The following is a 25,319-nucleotide window of genomic DNA, read 5'->3' on the forward strand; positions in this document are numbered from 1 at the left end:
ATGCTATTCATTTGTGGATGTGGTTAATGCAAGTGGCATGCAAATCCGTGTGACATGAAATCTTTTTCTTAAATGCAACATGCCTAAATAATCCAAACTAAATGGTAAAAGCTCTTTAGGCAGACATGTAGGTTAGCATTAGTGTTGTTTTGCCTGCATAAGCAGCTAACAGAAGCAGTGCAGCCAATAACAAAGCTCAGCAAAGTGCTACAGACAGACAGCTTGGTTGCTGTGGTAACAGCATCACATAATGACTGCTGAGCTCACAGCAGCAATCAAAGAGAGAAATATTCAGCTCTGTGCCCAAACTATGGCCAAAGAGCAGGCCACTAATGGAAAAACTGTGACTCAGATAATCAACAAATATAATGACTTGGAAACAGATTCTATGACAATCAAGAAAGAGCTGTTTTTTTTGATGAATCATTCTGTCATCAAATTAAACATGTCTTATATAGTTTAGGTGAAGGTCTAATTTCTGGATCCAGGATTCTGTGAAACATACATATACTACATAAAGCATTAAGAAAAGTTTTTTTTTTTTTTTTTTTTTTTTTTTTTGAAGTTAACTGACATGTCCATGAACATTAAGATTTCAGGTTAAAAACAAAAATATTAAGCAGCACAACTGTATTGACCATTAATAATGATAAGAAATATTTCTTGAGCAACACATCAACATATTAGAATGATTTCTGAAGAATCATGTGACACTGAAGACTGGAGTAATAGCTGAAATCACAGGAATAAATTACACTTAAAAAATATATTCAAATAGAAATCAGTTGTTTTAAATTGTAATGACATTTCGAATAATTAACTTTTTATAATAATAAAAAAATGCAGCATTAGTGAACATAAGAAAATTATTTAAACAACATTAAAAAAAGAATGCAACTGGTGTAACTGGTCACCATTTAAAACTTGTAGCAGTTCACTTAAAGTACAAATATTTTATAATATAAATTAATGAGAATAAAAATCCCTATAAAATAATAATACATGAAAAATTGTGGTAACATCAGTTCAGGCATGCCTTGACCTCCCAATCTCAATTGAGTCTTTACTCATTTTCAAAAAACATCTAAAGACACATATTTTTCGCCAACACTTGACCAACTAATACTAGCACTTACCTTTTCTTTTCTATTCTATTCTTGAAAAAAAAAAACATAGCTACTAACTGAGACTTGTCATGGCACTTGTATAATGTTCTCTCGCTAGTCTGATTGCTTCTATTGCTCTCATTTGTAAGTCACTTTGGATAAAAGCGGCTGCTAAATGATTAAATGTAAATATGCCTTCACTGTTTGAAAAATATGTAAACTACACCTTCACCTAATACAGTGGGTTAATTAATAATAAATTAGAGTACTTTATGCAAATGTGATGCTGGGGTATATAGCAATAGCCAAAAATACATCGCATGGGTCAGAATTATTGATTTTTCTTTTATGCCAAGAATCATTAAGATATTAAGTAAGATCATGTTCCATGAAGATATTTTGTAAATGTCCTACTGTGAATATATTAAAACTTTTTTTTTTTGATTAGTAATATGCATTGCTTACTTCATCTGGGCAACTTTAAAGGCCATTTTCTCAATATTTTTTTTTTATCTTTTTTGACCCCTCAGATTCCCCAATAGTTGTATCTCGGCCAAATATTGTCCTATACTCACATTTGTCCTATACTCAATTTGGCCCTTATGACTGGTTTTGTGGTCCAGGGTCACAAATAAGATCCAAGAATGAGCAATGTTTTCACTAAAATAATTTATTTTCAGCTTGTCCATCTTGATATCTGTACACAGTTTTACATTTTCCGGTTTGGGACCATCTTTACAAGTTTCATTGATCTAGATATCAGATATCTAGAATCAGAACACATTCATATTTTTAATAAATAGTAGTCTATTGCACAAAAAGCAGTCTTAAACCAGGAGCAGTTTAGAAGCCCTTTTCTAATGTTGCCTCACAATTAGAAAATTTCCCTCATTCACATTCATATATTCAGAGCACACTGATAAACATTTGTTTTAAACAGTCATTTCATTTACATTTCTCCTTTCTATATTAACCACTTCATATTACAAACTAAGACTTTGGATAATGTGAGCCTGTGACCTTAGATTGTAATAAATGCCATAATATCACTTCAGTTCACACAGACCTGCTTACATTTATGGTAACCAAAGCTACACTGCTGCATGAGTTGGCATGGTAATCTACTGTAGGCTATGATTGAATAATCACAGAAGCAGCTCTACTGTTTCCATGGTTTACATCTACGAAAAATATCTAAACTACATGTTGCTGCTAATAAGAGTTAAGTAGACAGACATTATTAGCATTATTATGAAGGTTTTAAAGCAGATGTGTGCCTGTAAACACCTCAGCAAGTGTCTTAAAGTATAAATACAATAAACTTTCAAAACCATCCATTCCACATCTAAAACCAGAATTTCAAAAATCTCTAAAGCACCTTGATATACAAATATGTTAGTTAAGCTTTTCCATTACAGTTTGTTTTGCCAGTGATTATCAGTAAAGCATTCATAACTTGATAAATATAGGGGGGAAAAGATAATGCAAACAAAAGACCGAAATACACAGCATACTGACTCATAATTAGATTTATGAATGTAAAGTTTTGTCAGTAAGTGATTTGTTGGAATTACATAATGTTTTTAAAGTGAATCCAGATTATATTCCTTCAGTTTAAACTGAATCGAACTGCTCTTTCTGTTTCTGACTCTAAAATTGTAAATTGTTTTGGATAAAATCGTGGAATTGATATTGGAAACCCTCTTTAGTCAAATAAATAATTAAACAAATAAAAATAAATAAATAGATAAATAGCATAGGAGAGGTTCAGCGTGGAGAGTGGAAATAATGTGGAATACATTGCCCTCAGCAGCACATAACATGTTCAGCCATCACTTAGGCATAAGTGCATAATGACTCAGACTTTTTTGACCTAACTAACCAATTTGTTTTGGCTTTTTATTTAGGCCTACACTGATGTCACTTTTTTTTGAGCCAGATGCACTTTAAGAATAATCTTTGTAAACTGTTTTTGTAACCCTGGCCCTCACAATGAGGGATGAATCTAATAAATGAATCTAATAAAATTCACTTGAGCATCTGTTTTTGACTAATGCTTATGCAACTAAAGGCTAAAGACATTGACTGAAGCTAAGGGATCAAGGGCAGGTTACAGTGCGTAATGACACAACACTAAAGATTTAGACATCTTCAACCAAGAAACACAAATAACAAGGCCAATGATTAGTCATCTGGCCTTCACCCACGGCACAAAATCACAGAATATATAACAAAATGAAAGCAGACACCCACACACTTCAGTGTACGCTTCATGCCAAAGTGTTAAGCGCTAAATACTGGTCCCAAAATTATCTCCACTTAGAGCTGCAAAAAGTTGACTGCAGACCTTTTTAAATATCACTTATCATATTGCTGGCATCGCTGGTAGCTGATACATAAACTGCTAAGTGCTTGTTTAGAAATTAATAACTTGCTCTTATTATTTGAGTATCCAAAGGATCATTGAAACAAGCTCATAATATGATAATATAATATAATATAAGAACTAATATAAGAACAAGTCTTTTTAGTTAATTTAGTAAAATTCATATATAGTTTCATATATAATTTTAAGTAAAACATCTACAATGATAAAATGGTAATTAAGAAACATTTCAGGTGTTTCTTTATTTTTTCTTTCTTTTTCTCCAATCAGATTGTTGCAAACAAAACATGTTTTTGCCAGTTCATGACATAATTCTCCAGGAAATTACATCATTTTTAAAAACAAAAGCACAAAATAAGCAAGTATTAGCAATTAGGAATTCTATGATTTTTTTGTGTATTAGTTGTTTTGTCTTATTTAAAACATTCAATCTTGTTGGAATTGGTATAATGAATCAAAATTATTATATAAAAAAAATGTAATTTAAGCTAACTCTTAATTCTTAATTTCAGCTCTTCATCTTGTTAATTTTCTTGACACTGTGTAAATAATAAAGTTTAGTAAAGTAAAAAATTAATGAAGTGCCTTTTTTACTAGAACATATTCCTTAAAGTTCCCATTTAAATATCTTCCTTAAATGACAAATTACAGAGTTCAAACGGTACTACATAACATGAATGACTTGGCTTGGTGTTTATCTGCATACAAATAAACTGTAAATAAAATTAAATAATCTAGAAAGAGTGATATCACATCCACCCTCATATTTTTGGCCAGAGTTAATATGGTGCTATATGCTGCAAGCAGAATTTTATATTATTTTTTTGGACCATTAATGATGCATTCCAATAGAGGGCACTAGTGAAACTACACAAGGTTACTTGCCTTTCAGAACGAAACTATAACCCGTTTACTGTGGAGTCTTGCTGCAGCATCACAGTCTCTATTATGAAATGATCACTAACATATGTTTATAATTACAGCTATTTCTGTGGTGCTGGAGGGACACAAACGCTCTTAAGCCTTTTTCCATGTGTGGTCCGGGACAGCGGAGTCCGTCTGCATGTCACAATATGGTTCAGTGCTGTCAGAATTTGCCGCAGTTGCTTTTTTCTTCTCCTTCTCCGCATTTTCTCCCTCCTCCACAGCAACCGAAATGAGAAGAGGTGATTTTCTGTGAAAGAAGGGAGATGTATTGAATGACGACAGTGGGTGTGTTCTATTCAGAAATAAATGCGTGTATGGCTTCACCCTCCACAGTAAGCAACAAGGGGTGAGGTGGTCAAAATAAACATTCAGAAGGCACTTGTATGTCATCTTTTACACCATTTTTTTTAAATTCATGTCATCCGCTGTTACGGTCACACAGTGGTAAACACCTTCAGCTGCAGCTAATTTAAAATCTTTATGCACCATTTTTTGCACTGTTTTTGTAATAAAACGAGAGTGTAGAATTCAGTTAGTGAGTGCACGCTCTGAACAACTGTAAAAACAGGTAACAAATTGTGCAACATAAGCAGATCTTAATTTAATGCTGCAATCGACACCTTTCATTCATTTTCACTTTGCTTGCAACTTAATAGATTTAGTTTAATAGTGCTGGGGCATTTTTGCCCCAAGCCCCCGTACACATGCTCCGCCTATGGTTGTGAACAGATGTAACAGCGTTGAAGATGTGCTGTCCCGATCTATAAGCACTCTTCATCAACTGTTAGCCATTCTACACTCTGCAGGAGTTTTCCTCGTTCATTCTCGTAAGTGTCTACATTCCTCCGCAAGCATGTGTGAATGCAGTGCTGCAACAGCTGGCTGATCAGATCACAGACACAGGACAAGAAATTATGGACTCTGTTATAATCATCCTCTGTGACTTTAATAAAGCAAATCTCTCCTGTGAACTACTAAAATACAGACAGCATGTTACATGTCCTCCTAGAGACAGTAATATACTGGACCACTGTTACACCACAATAAAGGATGCATATCACTCTGTCCCACAGGCAGCTTTGGGGCTCTCTGATCTCTGTCTGGTTCATCATATACCAATCTACAGGCAGAAACTGAAATCAGCTAAACATGTAATAAGGACTGTAAAGAGATGGACCAATAGAGCAGAGTGGTATTTACAAGCCTGCTTCGACTGAACTGATTGGAGTTTTTTGTGAAGCTACTGCAAACAATCTGGATGAGCTCACAGAGACTGCAACTTCATACACCACTTTCTGTATGGATATGTACATCCCTACCAGGACTCATTTAACTTACAACAGACAGCTCTGTCACGCCAAAGAAGATGCTTACAAGAATGAGGACAGAATCTTGTATAAACAGCCCAAAAACACACTGACAAAGGAGATCAGAGTGGCTAAGAAGGACCTGAAGGACATCAGTGGACCCTTATGGTGCTTTTCCACTGCACGGCACGGCTCTGCTTGGTTTGCGTTTCCACTGCAGTTTAGTACCGCTTTAGAGTGGGAGGGATTATAGACATGTCATTATAGTTGCTCCGCCTCTACTGCTGTGACATCATCATAAAAGTGACACAAACAAACACAACAAAAGAGCATATTGAAGGAATTGTTTTCTTTATTCTCAGCATGTGGATGTTTTTAACTGCCACTTGAAGGAGTTTGTTTCAAAAGAGGCTGATGGCAACCAAACAAAATGCAGTGTGCTTGTTTGAAACTGTTGCGTTTGTTCAAAAAAAGTTGTGTTCGTTCGTCGCTGGTTGTGCTGATTTAATCTAGCGGGTCTAGTTTTTTTTGTTAGTAGTTGGTTGTTGTGGTTTGTTATGGTTGTTTTATTGAAATCCATGATCAGCAGGGTTTACACATTACATTTTGGTAACGTTACGGCTCGCTTGGAACCTCAGCTGAGGTGGTACTGAAAAAACTACCAAGTACCAGGTACTGTAACCAGTGGAAAACCCCCCAAAAGCGAGCCGTGCCGCACCATACAATGCAGTGGAAAAGCATAATTACTGGACCTCCTACAGTTTGCTTACCGAGCAAAGAGGTCTGTGGATGATGTAGTCAACATGGGACTGCATCACATCCTACAACATCTGAACAAACCATGGTCTAATATGAGGATCCTGTTTGTGGACTTCAGCTCAGCCTTCAACACTATCATCCCAAACCTCCTCCAGTCCAAATTAACCCAGCTCTCTGTGCCCACCTTCATCTGTCAGTGGATCACCATCTTCCTGACAGACAGGCCGCAGCTAGTGAGGCTGGGTAAATTCTCATCCAGCACCCATACGATCAGCACTGGAGCTCCTCAGGGATGTGTTCTCTCCCCACTGCTCTTCTCCCTCTACACCAACAACTGCACTGCAAAGGACCCCTCTCATGAACAGTTAACTTATCAATAAACAAGTAAAACTCAGCACTATTTATACATTTATTTATTTAAAACACCGTACTTCTTATTCACATTTCCTTGCATTTGTACATAACACACCTGTACACACAAATACCATCTACTGTATATTTGTATAGTGTTTTTCTTCAAAAATTTGTATATTGCAATTTCCTATTTGCTTTTCTATTTCTGTTTTTATTATCTGTCTTGTCACTGTCATTCTGCTTGTGCTGTGGAAGACTCTGTCACCATAAGAAATTCTTTGTATTTGTAAACATATCTGGCAATAAAGTTCTTTCTGATTCTGATTCATACTCATAACACCATCACAAATGTTATTACTTTACGTTTGGCAAAAGCTTGTGCAGAACTATGTTGGGATCTGGTCAGGAATGAGAGGTTCTGATGAAAAGCAAAGAATCTTTGGAGAAAACAGTCCATTAATGACTGTCATGATTAGTCTCTTTTCAAAGTCTCTGTGTGTGTTTGTGTGGGTGGGTGTGTGTGTGTGTGTGTACCTGTCTCCACTCTGAGTGATTAATCGTCTGCAGGTCTCCATCTGAACATCCAGGCCTCTTTTCATGCTGCACATCTCCATATACTCATGCAAATGCCTGTTCATATCCGACTTAGCAGTTGCCAACTCCAGCTACATACAAACACAACACAAACTTCAAGTAACAAAAAGTCACTTTAAAAGGCATCCTTTAAAAGATCATGCAATATTATCAAGAAACCTCTCTACGTTGTTTGCCTTGCTTGATAAAATGCTGTTATGTGTTTGGCAGAGCAGAGTTTGGCATGTAGATGTTTGGGTACAAGCAAAAACTTTTTACCTCAATTTGGTCAATGGTGTCTTGATATTCCTGTTCACGGGACTTGAAAAGGGACTCTGTGTCCTTTATCACTTTCTCTATGGACTCATCCTGCTGTGTGAGACAGTGTGAATTAACAAAAGAAAAAAGTTTGAGATGTCTTGAAGTTCTTTCTCTACATAATATATATATATATATTAGCATAATAAATATTTTGCAGAGAGAGAAATATAGATGAAATATATCAAATTAGTTAAAATGGCAACTAATTGATGAGCAAACAAACTGTAATAGGTCTAGGATGTGCATTTTTATATTACGCTTGTATGACAGGGCATGATATCTGTGCTGTCTCAAAACATTTGGAAGAGAAAACAAAGTAACTGTACAAAAATAAAGCAAATCAAATTTAAGGTGCAGCAACACCAAAAGATAAAGCTTTTTACTACTAACACTGTAGTTATTTTTCTTAAAACAATTAAAAACTGTTAAAAAATGTATAAACTTGATGAGATTTGATGACTTGGTTTAAATAAACATTATGTGAATGTAAACTTCAATTTTATATTGGCTGTTTAAATGACTGTATGTTCATGTTTGCTTTGTTTTTTTTTTCCAGATGTAACTGGTTCTATTTCATACAGAAATTCATCATGCCAATTTCATTTCCAAAGTCCATCACTGGAGCTGAAATCAATTAAAGACAAACGTACCTCTCCTTGGTTCTCAACACTGAGGGTGCATCCTGGAAAATCTTCCCAGAGTAACAGAGTTTCCTCCGTCTCTTCCCACGCAAGACTGTCGCAGTCATCATCAAACTCACACTCACGCCTGTGGCATAAGAACAAACACTAATTACCTTAAATTATTTTAAACAGTCTGTATTCAAATACAATTAAGTGTGTGATTATCAAAATAACAACACAAACCAGAATGTATCAGCTATATGATTGTAGTAGACAATTTTATTCATTAGAAGTACTATTTATTTAGTTGATGTGCATATCTTCTTGCTAATTAATAAGTATTTATTTATGTTTGTGTAAAACTGATTAACAGGACTCATTATTTCACAGCATTCACTGAAATGTCTGACGTTCAATGGTGCCACTTACAATTGGTTCAGCATCCTCTGCATCTCCTCATTGATCTCCTTATTCCCGCTCTCCTCACTTTCAGAGATGCTCACTGGTTCATCACTCTCGTTCCCCCTGAATGTCTGCGACGCTGGTTTTCGAGGACGGCGGGTCAAGGTTGATGGAGGTGTGGCTACTTGCTAGAAAAAAAGTAATGTGAATGAAAAATTTAAAAACATAGACTATAGTCTTCGGTGTCACATGATCCTTCAGAAATCATTCTAATATGGTGATTTATTTGAATTCAAACTCATTTGTAACACTATAAATGCCTTTACTGTCACTTTAATGTGTCCTCGCGGAATAATAAATAATTAATTAGTTAAAAATAAAACTCTTACTGACCCAAACCTTTTGACGGTGATCTAAGTTTAAAATATAAATTACATATAAAAATAAATATCTGGCATAAATTAACATGATTTTTTTTTATTAAAACCCTAAAAGTCTTTGAGAAAGGCAGGAAGTAAGGAACGGTAAAAACACACAGAAAATAAGGCGCACCTGTAACTAATGTATTTCATGTAACTGCAAATGCAAATAGTGATGATGAAACACAAACCTGGAAGATCTGAATCATGTCTTCACAATTTCTCTGTTGGGCTACATCACACAGACGAGCCGTGATGTCAATCCTGCGACAGATATCCATGTCCACTTTCATGGCCTTCTCCTGGATTTTACTGTCCAAATCAGAGTGATTCTAAAGGAGAGAGGGTGTGAAAGCCAGAATGAGACAAACTGAAATGGAGCAGATAGATAAAGAGGATCAATTACTCTGCTGAGACATTTGTGGGACACCATTTAACTGGACTTTTTTGTGCTTCCACTGAAATAAACAATATTGGCTAAATGAGATATTTTTCAGGTCGGGTCACATGAATGTTGTCATTAACTCACATTGCTCATGAGGCCTTTGAACAGAACCAGCTCTGCTTTAAGCTGCTTAACCCTCAGAGTAAGTTCATCCTGACACACCTCGCTTTCCTGCAGGTCCTGAAACACACACACAGACGTGTCATCAGATGCGGTAAGTGTAGACAGTGGAAAAGATCTTAAATATCTTTGGTTTTACCTCTTCAAGCTCTGCAACCTTGTCCTGTAGATCCACTCGCATTGTGTATTCATCTTCCCATCTAGAATAATTAAAACCAGAATTGGCCAAACATCAAACTTTTTTTGTTTACCTTTATCAGGGAAAATGCCATATCTATTTTTAAGTCCATTCAATGAGTTTTACTATTGTATACCTTGGCTTTGATCACTCAAGAAAGTATTAAAAACTGACTGTAATGAATTCTACAGTGGCTTACTTATAATTATGTCATAAATAAATAAATAGCATTATATTTTTATATTTATTATTCTTGAAAAATACTTTAACAAGTAAAATGAGTAATTTCTGTGCCACTAGCATAAACAGAACTAACTTTATTTGAATGTGCTGAACTGTTGTATACTTTAGCTTTGATCTTTTAAGAATATATTAAAAAAAAAACTTTAAACTGTAATACTTCTTACAATGGCTTACAAAAGAAAATAATTTGACTCATAACCGATTCTGTACAGCTTTACGAAAGCAAACACGAGACTCCACTTCCACACGTCACAGAAATATCTCCACTAGCTAATAGCGAGTGAATCTCAGTTAAAAATAGAATCTCTCATGTAACATGACCCTTCACTTTGGGCTGATACTACTCTTCTCATGTAGTAAATCATCTTTTTTTTTTTTTTTCGCAGAAAGCACTACGTAACATGTCACCGGACTGTACGCATAGGGGACGCGTATGCTACAGCCTGAGACAGGAAGTGCAGGACTGTTCACATACACGTTCCTTCCATTTTAGGCCATTACCGCAGTATCACTGCAGGTGTTAGAGCACTTGATTTATGTTAGTGTAACACTCAGATAGCATCCATATAACCTTCTTCTTGACACACCAATTTATATACAAACAGCTGAATCAGCGATTTCAGAAACCAGGTGCCACTGCATCACATATACAACTAAAACAAAGACAAAAATGTAAACATACAACCAAGGTTTTTTTTTCTTTTTCAGAAATAAACCTGACTGTAGACATAAAAAGTGCTATTTTGGCTGGGATTCAGTGGCTTTGGCAGCTGGTAGTAGTGTGGGAAGGCTGAATGGGAGGTAAGAGAGAGATTGCTGAATTATTCTCTAGTGGCATCCTGGCAGTAGCAGCACTCAGTTCAGTACTGCATTGCAGATGCTGAGGCGCAGAGGGGAGGTGGCTGAAGTTGGAATGAAATATATGGAAAGATGAAGAGAGAGAGATTCACTGAGAGGAAGGGTTATATAGGGTATTAATATAGCAACTTTGTGCTATTTCACTCATTAGCCATGTATTCTTCCGAATCCATGCTGAAAGTATAATTTAATGCTTATTAGAATTATTCATGGTAAAATATTACTGCATTACATTTTTACTTATTAAATAATGTGATATAGTTAACCAAAAAAATATCATAACAATAACAGACAAAAACAAAAAGAAAAGAAAAAAAGAAATCCAATTCAAGCTCACAATATTTAAAATTGGGGGGGGAAAGTATAATAAATCAACCTCAAAAACGAAATAACAGTCTCGCTTTAACTACCGAATGCTTACGGTAATTAGGGCAAAAATGCCGCTAAAAATAACAAAATTACGTATTCATTATATCAAAAGTATCTAATCTAAGCATGACATTATATGTTTAGAAATAATATGCCCCCATAAAGGCAAAAAAGGCCCTGAAATTGAGACTGTTATTAAGTGTATTTTTTATTTAATAAGTACAAAATGAAATACTATTTAAAGGCTACTTCATACTGCCTCAAAAATGTCAACTGAAAATGGATTGAAATGCTGAGTGAGAACCAGCCCTAATAGACTTAGTCTACTAATAGTCTTGCTACAGAACAAAAGCCCTTCTTTAGCGCAAACACATTCATCATAAAAATTTGACAAAATTTTTAATGTATCTGCATTAAGTGCATCTACTGTACTAGATTTTATGAGGGCCATAGGCTTCAAAAAGCAAGGCCCTGTTAGAGCTATCACAATTATAACTATTATGACACTATTATAAACCTGTAATCTCACCTCACAGAGGGATAACCTGAGGTTGCGTGCTTGAGTGGATGTTGCATTGTAATTAAAGATAACTAAAAAACTGCTAAAACATAAGTGTCAATGTCAGGATTCACTGGTCTTTATTAACAGACTTTGACATAATGTATGATTGATATTAATATTTTGTGTTATGGTAATGGCATGATGGCAATGAGGTTTTTTTGAGAAAAAAAAGAAAGAAAGAAACTGGAAAAATGTATACAATAGTACAATATGTTAACTTACAGTTAAATTAACTGATTGTGAATTTAATTATTCTAAACATGTTTTAATGACACCTAACATACCTAACAACCTCAGATCATAATATAAAAAGATAAACATAATAAAAAATCCCGAAATACAGAAATTGTTACATTTCAACACTCCTAAAAAGGGGAAAGGTAATTTAAAAATACACTTTAGTTTGAATAAATTATAAATCTATTATTTAATACTAGAATTATTGTTTAAACAAACAAACAAACAAACAAACAAAAAAACAGTTATCTTTAAATTAGGGGAATTTCTTTACATCCAAGAAAATGTTCTCCTAATTAATAGATAGATAGATAGATAGATAGATAGATAGATAGATAAATAGATAGATAGAGCACAGCCTGACACGAAAGGGCTATTACAGAAGCTGCGTAGCGCTCAAAGTGCTGTGTAAAGGTGTGCGTAAAAGTTGCACTTTGAAGCTCTATACATCTATTTACAAGAATATCACATTGCGCTCATACTGACCTCCGTTTGTATTCGTCTCTCTCCCTCTTTACCTTGGCCAGCACATTGTACAGGGCCCGAATCTCTGGGGTTATTGTGTCGATCTGGACACCCACTCCGTCTGGAGGCACCCATGACGCCCGCGTCTCGCGCCCGCTGCTGAACCTCGGATTATACGACCACACGGTGCCAGGTAGAAATCTGGGTGGAGGGTTGCTGCTACAGCCGATACCAGTATGGACATACTTCCCGTTAATATTGCTGAATGTTTTTGGAGCAGGATCAATCGGGCTGATGGGGAAATTTGGAGTAAGATTAGAGTTAGAGTCCGTCAGATTGGATGGGTTCAGGTTTTCTACTGTTGTCCTGTTATTGGACTCGAGAGAGAGGATGGTGTTATTGAGAGTCGGTGACAGCAAGGCTCCGGACAGATACGCGGTGTCGTTCGCGTTCTGAATGGGTATTAAATCGGGCCTGACAGGAATCAATCCAGCGAAGCCGGTTTGCACTCCAACATCTCGCGTGAAAGGCTTCTTATTTTCCACACACTCCGCGCTCTCATCCAATGCCTGTTGCAGTTGGTTTTCCAATACTTTATTCCTGCGTTCCAGTTCATGTACTTTGGCTAAAAAGCAGCGGAAGCGCAAATTTAGAGTTTTGAGGACACTGATGTTGGACCCCAGGTCGTTACGCAGGGCCGCGGCGGCAGGAGGAGGTGGAGACACCCGGTGGAGATAGTTACCCAGGTGCAGATACGGTGTTCCCGGCGGGGGTAATGCGCCTAGGTCCAACCCTTCTTGCCCGATGCCACTTGTGTGCTCGCTTAAGAAAAGGCCCGCTGGATCGGTCCAGTGGCCCGACGACGCGGAGTCCGCGAAACCCGTCACCTGGTTCTGCTGGAACGGATACACGTTCTCCCCCAATACAGGATTCATTCTGGAGTAGGAAAATCTGAAGTGCTCAAAGTCCGGCATGAACACTGATTTAACTGCGTGTCTTTGAAGCCGATCCTCTGAAGGGAATAAACTGAAGGAACACTTGTCCGATTCAGCTGGAGAAAATGAATGAATCCAATCAACCTCAAGCCTTTGATTCTGACTATGACAGACTATAATCTAACACAAGACGCGTTACGCGTATTTGCATGCCATTTGCTATAACAGTACCTTACCAGACGTGGTTTATCTTCTTAGAGAAGACTGAACGCGTCTTCGTAGCGGAACAGCCAAGCTCCAGAGCAGAGATAAACATGAGAGGAGCAACTGCGGCTCCTTCATACCGTGATTGGTTAGTAGAAGCGCCTCAAACGCACGCATCGCTACGTCTTGTTTATTTTAGCAGACTTCAACGTGTCTTTTTTAACTGATGCTGTGAAAAAAGACATTCATCGCCAGGTACTGCGTTACGTTATATTTTACGGTGCAAAATTTCAGTGGAGAATTTGGATTGTGCGTTTGTATTTCTGGGATTTACGGTAAGGTTAGTGAAGGTGTACCATTACGTCACTGACTGTAAGTGGCAGCAGCAGCGTGATGCAAATCGCGAAATCTGAATCTTAAAAATCATAACCTTTATTTACATTTATGAATATGACATTTAGAATTGATGATAAAATATAGGGGTTTCTTCATCTGTAGACACTTTCGAAACGCAGAAAGTTTAAAAAAATTTACTAGTCTAATTGTTTTAAAACAGTTACCCTTTTTGTCTCCTTTGTATAAGCTACATTAATGCTAGAGAGAAATTACTTTCAGAATGGATTTTCATAGTTTAAAACCGAAACTCTGTTTGTGGCAAGGCAAGGGTGAAGCTATAAACTCTCAGTTTAATATATCTAAATCTTTATTATAATTTAAAGCAAGACTACATGGTCTTGTGTAAGCCATGCATTCCTATTGCAGTGAGAAAGTTATATTTTTACAGTATAGGCTACCAAAGCATCTTTTAAAGCAAGACTACATGGTCTTGTTTGAGAGTTGTATTTTTTATTATATTATATACAATAATATATCTATATTCATACAGCACCTTTCAAAACACTGTTTACAAAGTGTTTTACAGTTGAATGGAAGAACAAGCAGGACTCAGACAAATGCAAACAGAGGACTTCATTGTGTGAAACTGCAACTCACCCTCATTAATATCTTCAACATGACATCACAATAATAAGTAAATAGAGCTTTATTTAAAAAAAATAAAAATAAAAATCAGAATAAACTGGTTAAACAAAGCAAAACAAAAAAACACAGTCCGCTTTATTTTATTTTGTAGACTGGTGTGTTTAGTCTCTGTGCAAATTAACCACTGAAAGAATATTATACTACAAAAAAAAAAAAAAAAAAAAAAAAAAATTTAGCCAACTAAGTCAAATGGCCTTGTTGAGCTTTAAATATGAAACACATGTAATACATTTTTTTTTTCTATTTATTGGGGGCACAGTTTACAGGTGGATCAGCCCACTGGGAATTCTCTCAGTGCTCCAGATGGAGCGACAGCTGGTTTCCTTACCTTCTTAACCTCCTCCTCACACTCATCTTGGTGTAAAGAGAGCTCGGTCGATAAATAAAAGCAGTATTATCACTATCAAGTTACTGAAAGCCATACTTTTTGCTCTTGGACAAAACAAAAGAATGAAGTTATTGTCTTCAGTGTGCTCTGTGATAGAAAATAAGTAGATAGAGTGACTGTCCACAGTGACTCATCACAGCTAGTCCTACACATAATGACATGCTGTGGAAAGTGAGCTGAGACTATAAGAGGGGAGATGAAGGGATGATTACAGGCTTTTGCAAGTCCACTGGCAGCTCCGTGATAAGGCATTTAAGGCAGTGAGATGTGAAATACCAAGATAACCCAGTGTCAGATTATATTTAAGCAAACAATTAGAAGTTAAACATGTATAATCATTATAATGGAAAGTGAATAGCACTTGCCGAATGCAATCACAAGACAGTAATGTCTCTTGGTTGACCAGAGTACATTTTCAACTATATCCAAACATGAAACATAAATGAATTTCAGTCACTACAGCATGATTCAGTGGATGTGATACATCTATTTACACTACCGGCAATATACAATATTGTTAAATATTATTACAATTTAAAATAACTGTTTACTATTTTAATATATTTAAAATGTAATTTAATCCTGTGATGGTGAAACTGAATTTTCATGCATCATTACTCCAGTCTTCAGTGTCACATGATCCTTCTGAAATGCTGATTCGCTGCTCAATTATCACTTATAATTAGTGTTCAGTCATTAATAATGGTTCTTCTTATTATTAGTGCTGGAAACTGTTTTTGCTGATTAATATTTTTTGTGGGAATCATGATATCTTTTTTCATGATTCTTTGATGAACAGAAAGTTCAATAAACAGCATTTATTTGAAACTGAAATCTTTTGTAGCATTGTAAATGTCTTAACTGTTTTTCTTTCTTTCATAAGAAAAAAAAGGCTTACTTACACCAGACATTTGAATACCAGAAAAAATATTAAGCAGCACAACTGTTTTCAAAATTCATAATAAATATTTCTTTGAAGGATATGATTTCTGAAGGATCATGTAACACTTAAAATTCAGCTTTGCCATCACTAGTGGATCTATCTGACTAGGCACTATATAAAGGAGTGAAGTGCAGTCATAAACATTACTCTGAAGAAAGTTCTTCCATTACATTGTACTAATTCCATTTACACAGCATTTGTTATAAGTGCCCATATACTCACTGAGGTCTGAGATGACTTTGCCCAAAGCCTTGGCAGTCCCCATGAGGCCAGAATGATGTTCTGCCTGGCATCTTGCTTATCTGCAAATCTCAATGAGAAACGCACAGTCCAGCACACTGCAGCAAGCAAACAACGTTTATAAAAACTATATGAAAGTACATAACTTTACCTGTGGACAGACAGAAACCATTTAATTCATTTATTTCAAGTTAAAGTGACGCGGTTCAAAAGGTTGTTAGTACACCCAGACTTTTGCAGTTAATAATTATAACGCAATTGCCTTCAGTGTCACTAGACGGCAGTAAGAACTAATGGTGCTAGGCAGCCACACCCCCATGTGTATGCCAGTGAAGGTGCATTCTGTTCATGCTGTCATGCAGTCTGTTTCTAAATGAAGGAACATATTTATATATAACTTTCAACAGTATGTGCTATTGAGAAGATTTACAGTTAAGTCCAATTACAATTAAGGCACTTAAGAAGCATCAGGACCATAAGGTGTATAGGGCAGCATCACTGCAGCATTACACAAAGTGGATCTCTTACAAGTGAGAGGGTGCTGCCAGTGGCTTGAATGAGAACTGCAATGCAGTATGACACTGTCGTGGCCTTTATAGTGCAATGCCTTTTTAAATAATTAAATGGCTATGCCATCATACCTTTCAAATGTTTTTTTTTTCAAGTGATACTTTTATTCAGCAAGGATGCATTAAATTGATCAAAATTAAAGATATTAAAAATGCTTTAAAAAACTATTCTTTTTTTTTTTAACTTTGTATTCATCAAGGATAATGTGACTCTGAAGACTGGAGTAATGATGCTGAAAATTCAGCTTTTCACAGAAATATATATAAAGTATATATAATGTATATTTTATATAATATTATTTATAAATATATAGTAAATTATACAGTTTTCTCCTCACTTTTTCAGCTTATCAAATATGACTCTCATATATTAATTTATTATATTATTAATAATGCTGTATTATTATTTCTCATTCTGAGATGACTTGAAATATTTGACACTATGTTCATGACACTTTTCTGAAAACAGCATTCAGAAATCCCAGAATGAATGAAATAATGACCAAACAGACACAATGATGCTTTCAGAATCAGGCATTGTTCATTGAGCATGGAAGACACCAGACCCAATATCTGACATTTGTAAAGTACTCTAATATCAGGAACAATCAAATCACAAAGCAACATGACAAAGGCAAAAAACACATGCCACAATCCCTTCATCGTACACCAGACAACAGAATCATTTAGAACTGGCAACAAGCACTGTGTAGCACCAGGTTTTGAAACTGTTTGCATTGTCTGACATACCTGTAATTCTTTTATTAAAACAACTGAACCTTAAATACAAGTTCACATCAACACATTTGATTCCAACATCTCGCAAAAAGTATCATACTGCTTTAGCACAATGACTGAGAACCATTTTAAGCGATGCTGTGTATTTCACAATTTTAACCAAACCATACACATTACTTTAATATATTCATAAGCACCGAAATACAGTCGCAAAGAACCCTGTTGCTGAGCTCATGGCAATACTAGAGTTAATTCATAAGTTACAAAAAAAAAAAAAAAAACACCAAATGCATTTAATGACCAAGTGTCAGAGCAATTCAACCTAATAATGTTACATGCTGAGTTAATGCTTTTCAACAGTCTGGATTATACGACCGATTCAATACGATCCAAGTAGTGTGTGACCATAAGCACCAAAAATGTCAATGCACTGAAGTCTACAGTTGTGGAATGGACCTGAAGTGAAGTGGTGGTCTTCTAGTGCAGGATTTGTGAATGTAAGAGAAAGAGAGTGAGTGGAAAGGCTGAGCAGGTGTAAAAATCTAGTTAAATAATCCTATTAAGCAGCTATTTTCTTGTAATTGCTGGTTTGTCAAATAAACATTTTGATAACCGTTGCCCTTTTATGAACATTGAAATGAGAAAACAAGTTAGATAAGGGATCAGTTTCGAGGACCTGTTCCACTTTTTCTCTGTTAAAAGGAAAAAACTGAGAGTAGCAGGAAATGATCCCATCTGAGAAGGATATACTGACAGCGATCATCCAGTCTGAGACCACCTGGATTGTAAGAAGTGTAAGAAGCAACGGTGAGATCTCCTGATATGCTCCCTGACTGCCGAGTTCATGTGTTTAAAATGAGTTGTAAAAAAGACAATCCAAATAAACAAATTGAAAATATAAGAATATAAAAAAAAATACTCCATAACAAAAGTCATCTTCATTACGGAGCACATAAATTAAAAACTACACCTCCTTCATCTTCACCCGTCATCCCTTCTTACTGTCTGGCTGAGAGAGGGATGTGAAGATGGAAAAGAGGACGACAAGCACCAGATTAAGCAGAGAGTGGATCTATATTAGTGTCTATGGAGGGCCCTTGTGTCTGCCTCTACCTCCCTCTCTGTGAATTCTCTAGTTTTGCATGTTCATTTTTTCTTCCGCTCCTGTGAACATCTTGGGCAGTACCTGATGTAGAAGGAAAAACAGATATATATTCACTAAAACCGATACTCTCTATTGCTATATTTAGGGAGTTACTTCAGACTAAATGTTCTATTTCTGCACTGATGTCCAAAAGCATTGACTTGCATCAGTTTCAAGGGCAAAAATCACATGACTACTAACCATTTCCCCCTGGGCTTGGTGGTCAGACCCACACAGGCAAAGTGGAACCACTCGATAGAACACTAAAGAAAGAGAAACACACACGCTTACCACAAGCAAAGCTCTGATTATAACTGTACCGGAATCTGCTGGAATATACTGCTTCACTCTTGGAATGGAGTTTACAGCATATGACTAGATACTTAACCTCCAGTAACTTATTTACAATTTTTAAATATCTATCTATATGTAAGCAATAACGTATGAGACTTCTGTCACACTGCATCAAAAGAGAAAGGAGACTCACATCTGTGTTGTCACAGCCAATCATCTCCCCGTATGAAACCTGGTGGCAGAGGCAATAGGTGGGCTCATTGGGGTCCACTGGCATGTCCAACACATCCGAGGGGTGCACGTTCCCAAAGTTCACAGTCGGGGTTGAAATCTCAGAGCTGGAAGAAAATTTGATTCGATTTTGGAATTAATTTATTTTATTTTGGGGCATTTTGCTTCTTTTATTGACAGAAGCGGTTAGAAAGGCGAAAAGCAATAATGTAACCCGGACTGTAGGGCAAACATCTAACCATTTGGTTTTTCTAAAGATTAAAAATTTATTTCAAAACAACTTCTTAAATATTTATGTACATGCTGGGAGGCTCCAGTTCCCCTCTACTTTGAAATCTATTCAACATCACAAACACATTGTATTTACAGCCTAAAGCAGAAAACAAAAGTTAAGCTGCCTGTGGCACATACACTATTATATAAGATTTAATAAATATATTTTTGAAATAAGTCTCTTATGATCAACAAGGCTGCATTTATTTGATCAAAAACACATTAAAACAGTAATATTATGAAACAACTATTTTCTATTGTAATATATTTAAAAAATGTAATTTATTCCTGTGATGGAAAGCTGAATTTGCAGCATCATTACTCCAGTCTTCAGTGTCACCTGATCCTTCAGAAACCATTCTGGTATGCTGATTTGCAGCTCAAGAAACATTTCTTATTATTATCAATGTTGAAAACAATTCTGCTTAATATTTTCTGAAAACCACACTGTTTTATTTGTTTTTTTTTGCAGGATTCTGCAAGAACAACATTTATTCGAAATAGAATTATTTTGTAACAACTTTTGTCACTTTTGATCAACTTAATGCATTCTTATCTGAAAAAAAATCAAACCACTTGAACAGTAGTTTATATGTATGAAGAATAGTAAGCTGAAAAGTTGAATTACAAAGACAAACCAGCTATTACTGCAATTCTGTGCCACAAGCAGCACAAAAATGACCCACTTTACATAGAAAAAGAGTATTCTAATAGAAAATGTGTGTTATTCTCACCTTTGTGTGAGTTTGACCTTCTTCTGTCCGCTCTTTGAGCTGCAGTCATCATCAGAGCTCTTCACCTTTGACCTAGTGCGAGTCACCTCCTTCTTCTTGGGTCCTCGATGGTCACCTTCAAACAACAATAAATGACCATCAGAGACAGTGTTGTATGTCTAGAGTTCCGCATAAGAGATGTGCATGTGCCAAAACAGCACTTATAGTCATAAGAAGCTATCAAAAGCACAACACTCACTCTTGTTGCCCTTGCTGGAGGTAGAGTCATAATCTGTGCTTTCTATCTGTTTCTCCTTGAGGTCGGCCTCAAAGCGAGCCAGGTCTGTATCCAACCTTCGGATATGCTTGTCCACCTAAATGCATAAAATAAATGAAGTGTGACCCATTGTATTTAGTTATAAAGCAACTGAATGTACATTACAAATACATATTTTACTATATATTTAACATATACTAACATTCATAGACTTGAACTGCGAGTATGTTTTTGATTGAAATCTCATCTGCTCACCAAGACTGCATCATTAAGAGCAAAATCATTAATATTATGAAATATTATTACAATTTAAAATGAGTGTTTTCTATTGCAATATATTATAAAAAAAAAATTTTTCCTGTGCTGGCAAAGCTGAATTTTCAGCATCACATGATCTTTTAGAAATCATTCTAATATGCTGCTCAAGAAACTTTTCTTATTATTATCAAAGTTCATAACAGCTGTGCTACTTAATATTTTAATACTATATGATGAATGAAAGTATTCATTTCTTTACTGACTCCATACTTTTAAAAAGTAGGGTACCTTTATGTTTAAATGTAATATATCAACAGAATTTGCAGTAGTTATAAAAGCTTATTTGTAAGGAGCAAATGCAAATTCACACTAACCATCTCATAGGTTTGCATCGCAAGCTGGACCTTGTCATCTCCAAACTCTTTACACTTTCCATAAGACTGCTGGATCTGTCTTAACAGCGAGAGCTTCTGTTCAGAGGACAACGTCCGAGCGTTGGCTGTGTATTCACGAGCCAGAGAATCAATCTGCCCTTTAAGATCTACAGAAAGAAGTAATGGAAACAACCAACCACTTCAGAACAGCCATTTACTACCCCAAGCAAGCAGACATTAAAAATAAACGTGAAAACGTTGTTAAAAATATGATCCTATGTTACTGTATTGAGGAGGGTCTATCATCTAGACTCACCCTCTGTCCTCTGGTCCAGATCTCGCATCAGCTGGAAGTTCCTCTGCAGTTCAAAGGGCAGATTCTCTATGCCAAGAGATAGAGTGACATATAAATCATCTAACACTATTATCAAGGCCATAAACAGACCCATAAGGCTGCGCGCATTTGAAAAGCATCAATACAGTAAACAATCTCCATCTGTTTCCATCGCGCAAGCTAGCTCGCCTTTATTGAAACATTGCGCTTTAATATCGCCAGGTATTCATTTAACACATTTGATTATTTTAATAACAATAGTATTATATTCTGTATCACGTTTATCGGTGCCGCACCCACCAAACAAAACTACAAAACAACACTGTTTACATTTACAGTTAGCTTCAGAACCAAATGGTCGTACTGACGTTATTATTAGCGCTGTTTTGTGCCGTTCCGCGATCGTTTAATTGTAAATGGTGTGTGCATGTGAAACGTGCAGACATGCCGGACAATTTGAACGCGGAAGACGTTTGTTAATGGGGATGTATATCGACACAAAGACAATAGCCTTACTGTCCAAGTAGTGCTCTAGATACATTCCAGCCGCCATTTTCACAAACACAAACAAAGCTTCTTCCGGTTTCGCCGGAAGTCCTGGGGTAGTTTGATGGGGAGGGGTCATGAGTAGGGGGTCTCTGTTGACCTCTTTCATCTCCTCTATGTACTTTGAAAGTATGTATGTTGAAACAGAATGATAAAGCTCCTCTCTGGATGTTCAGAGATATGTGCTATGGCAAATAACAAAATGAGTGTAGTTGTAAAAAACTGGGAACAAAATTGGGGATTTTTTTATTATTTTTTTTAATTATTTTTTTATTGTCTCACATTTAATGAATGGCTATATTCTTATTTATTTTGTCATCTGCATATCAACATCTGTCAAATTTAGACGAAACAGTTTTGAGGTTAAGTAATGTAATTATTTTTTGGAAAATATGGTAATACTTTATAATAACTGCACGCTATTAATCATTAGTTAAGCATTAGGAAACAGTTAATTCATCATTTATAAAGCATAAATAGACATTAATAAGCAGTTTATAAATACAGATATAAATGCTTTATACTTGATTTAAAAGCATATCTATAATGTATTTAATAATTGTTTTTTTTCATACTTTATTAATGATCAATTTATCATTTCTAAATGAAGTATAGCATTATTTACACACCAGTTATAAAGGAGTTGTCAGTGGTTCATAAGATCACTTAGAAATTGTAAGTAAATGATTAATAAACTATTTAAATGTGCATTCATACATCTTATTATTCAGACATATAATTATAGTTACTTTGAGTGTTAATAAATGGTTTATTAACATGTATTTCTACTGTAATTCAGGGTTAATTCAGGTAGTTATAAAACATATGTAGTTGTTAGTTAACTATTTTTGAGAGCTCATCTAAAGTGAGGACTATTTATGCCTTGTAAAGCTTTTACAAATGATATTTAAAGGCTGTTAATATTTCTATGTTCTGTATCACTGTGTTGTGTTTGTTTCCTTTTTCTGTTTAGAAGATAACTGAGCCTTTGAATATCCTTTATAAATGCTTTACAAGGCATAACTAGTCCTCACTTTAGATGAGCTCACATAAATAGTTAACTGACCACTACTAAATGCTTTATAACTACCTGAATTTACTACATTTACTTACAATTTCTTGTGAACTTATGAATCACTGGCAACTCCTAAATAACTGGTTTGTAAATAATGCTATACTTCATTGAGAAATGATAAATTGATCATGAATAAAGTATGACAGTAAAGTTATTAAACACATTATAGATATGCTTTTAAATCAAGAATACAGCATTTATATCTGTATTTATAAACTGCTTATTAATGTCTATTAATGCTTTATAAAGTATGAATTATCTGTTTACTAATGCTTAATTAATGATTAATAGTGTGCAGTTATTATAAAGTGTTACCGGGAGGGATCTTTGACATTATATTGTGGGAGGAATTTGTGGACACGGTTTTATTTGTTTTTATTTTAACATGAAAAGATAAAATTAGACCCTTGGGCTAAGATGCTCCACAGAATTGGCACAGAATTATAATTATTTACTTTGATATTTATTGTAATACATGGGGCTATTATTCAGTCATTTAATTCAGGTGTACATTTAAGACTTTTTCACTATTCATTATAACCTATAGGCTAACTGAATGAAATCTTTCAGTGTTCATTCACAGTGTTGCTATTTTGACATGGGGGATTCTGCTTTGTCTGTCATTGGTTATTCAATTATTCAACCATTTTTTTTACAGTTTAAAAGTAATTGCACCTCATTCTTAAGGGAAGCATCTTCTTTCCCCATCTTACCATACTGTGGTTTTTAGTGTTGGACTAAAGTGTGCATTAAAAGTGTCACAAAATTTACTGGGCTTGGGACAATATTTCCATACAGCTTTTCCTAGCACGTAGTCAGTACTGTTCACCAGGAGAGGGCAACAGACTTAGAACTGTTTAGCAAGAGAACCTGGAGACTGAGCTCCAGGGAGTGTTGGTCAATAGCTAGTCTCTCTCAGGACAGTCATTATCCCAATAAACACATAACAGAAGTGGAGCTTACAGCCGGACAACGATTCAGCAGTTAAGATTTGAGACTGTGTTGTGTAGTATGGAGAGGATACTCTCATTTAAGCGAGAGCTGGCACGATATGTCACCCTGCAGGACTGCCAAAAGAACAATAACTGCTAGTTTCCCAATTCAGATGCATGTCTGAACAGACTTCTTCCTTATTTTAAAATTGCTTGGCTTTGTATTCACATATGTACTCAGGACTATGTAGTCTGTGAATAATCTGTACTGCTGAATCATTTTCTAAAATAGCTGTAGATGAACATAATTAAGATCTTGCGATATGATCACTTGCAAAGTACGATTCAAGATGATATTTGCATGCTGATTTCTATTCTATTCTTTCCATTTTTAAAAGCACTTTTTTTTTTAGACCTAAGCAGGCACAGAATAAAATAAACGTCGGTTCAGATAAAGCAGCTTTCAAAGTCTCCTCTAGCTGTGGCTGGTATAATTTTGCCTCACTAACACCCACATATCATATGAAGTATTAAGGGAGCACTCTCTGTTTAGTGAGGGTTGTCAGTGGTCTCCCTCAAGGAGAAATTACTGTGGCAATGCTAATAAGCATTTATGTTCCCTTGAGCAAATTAAGAAGGGAGAAGACAAGCACTCTTTCCTAGACAGAGTCGTAATCACAATGCCCATGGCACTCATTAAGGGAAGCATGCCACTCATATTATTTGAGTGACTTGATTTTCACCATTATTACCGCTTAGAACTATCAGGGGATGTAAAATATTGTTTACGAGAAATACTTTAAAATTGTGAAGGGTTTTTTTCCCCCTTAAGCTAGCCAAAAATAAATAAATAAATAAATAAAAATTCCAAAATCAATCATGAACTGACCTTTTTGAGTGCAGGCCAGATTTTATTTCTTTGAATTATACATTTTTTACTTTTATGCTCACAGATTTAACAATTTTGCTCACGTTGTATATGATATATATGATATGCTATTATTATGCCCTTACTGAAATCCACACGTGGCTTGAGGAAAAAAAACACATATATTTAAACAGATAGATAGCATGGTAGAGGCTATATGTTCAGAAGATTAACCCTTGACATGAACTTACCCTTTCAAGCAAACCCGTTTGCAGATCAAGTAAACTA

At 35.6% G+C, this 25,319-nt stretch overlaps 2 protein-coding genes across 5 annotated transcripts; both read right to left on the reverse strand.

Moving 5' to 3' along the window:
- Nucleotides 1–1,756: 1,756 nt before the first annotated feature.
- On the reverse strand, nt 1,757–14,253 carry LOC109085895 (non-homologous end joining factor IFFO1-like). Of its 4 annotated transcripts, none has more exons than XM_042776433.1 (10): nt 13,826–14,247; nt 12,676–13,705; nt 9,882–9,942; nt 9,707–9,802; nt 9,369–9,509; nt 8,786–8,946; nt 8,384–8,501; nt 7,692–7,784; nt 7,374–7,504; nt 1,757–4,666 (listed from the first exon to the last, which is right to left on the reverse strand). In XM_042776433.1, the coding sequence occupies exons 2-10, from the start codon at nt 13,626–13,628 to the stop codon at nt 4,510–4,512; spliced, it is 1,911 nt and encodes a 636-aa protein (XP_042632367.1). In that variant the 5' UTR covers nt 13,629–13,705; nt 13,826–14,247; the 3' UTR covers nt 1,757–4,509. The 4 variants fall into 4 exon arrangements, with proteins under 4 accessions (XP_042632367.1, XP_042632368.1, XP_042632369.1 ...); XM_042776434.1 differs by having other exon boundaries at nt 13,821–14,247; XM_042776435.1 differs by having other exon boundaries at nt 7,692–7,781; nt 12,676–14,253.
- A 3,240-nt stretch (nt 14,254–17,493) lies between these two features.
- Nucleotides 17,494–22,214, reverse strand: ing4 (inhibitor of growth family, member 4). The gene is made up of 8 exons (XM_042776436.1): nt 22,127–22,214; nt 21,593–21,664; nt 21,277–21,443; nt 20,627–20,741; nt 20,389–20,503; nt 19,344–19,488; nt 19,058–19,119; nt 17,494–18,898 (listed from the first exon to the last, which is right to left on the reverse strand). Exons 1-8 carry the CDS (start codon nt 22,161–22,163, stop codon nt 18,859–18,861), a joined length of 753 nt encoding a protein of 250 aa, XP_042632370.1. The 5' UTR covers nt 22,164–22,214; the 3' UTR covers nt 17,494–18,858.
- Nucleotides 22,215–25,319: the final 3,105 nt, after the last annotated feature.

The sequence above is a fragment of the Cyprinus carpio genome, chromosome A19 (genome assembly GCF_018340385.1).
Source record: "Cyprinus carpio isolate SPL01 chromosome A19, ASM1834038v1, whole genome shotgun sequence".
NCBI lineage: Eukaryota > Metazoa > Chordata > Actinopteri > Cypriniformes > Cyprinidae > Cyprinus > Cyprinus carpio.

Excerpts from the sequence above, each read along its gene's own strand:
- LOC109085895 (XM_042776433.1), bottom strand. The coding sequence starts at position 13,628 with ATGCCGGACTTTGAGCACTTCAGATTTTCCTACTCCAGAATGAATCCT. Across the intron at positions 9,510-9,706 it reads TCAAAGGCCTCATGAGCAAT|AATCACTCTGATTTGGACAG; the intron begins GTGAGTTAATGA and ends TCTCTCCTTTAG. Across the intron at positions 8,502-8,785 it reads CAGAGGATGCTGAACCAATT|GCGTGAGTGTGAGTTTGATG; the intron begins GTAAGTGGCACC and ends CTTATGCCACAG.
- ing4 (XM_042776436.1), bottom strand. The coding sequence starts at position 22,163 with ATGGCGGCTGGAATGTATCTAGAGCACTACTTGGACA. Across the intron at positions 21,444-21,592 it reads TCTGGACCAGAGGACAGAGG|ATCTTAAAGGGCAGATTGAT; the intron begins GTGAGTCTAGAT and ends TTCTTTCTGTAG. Across the intron at positions 18,899-19,057 it reads ACCAAGCCCAGGGGGAAATG|GTACTGCCCAAGATGTTCAC; the intron begins GTTAGTAGTCAT and ends CTTCTACATCAG.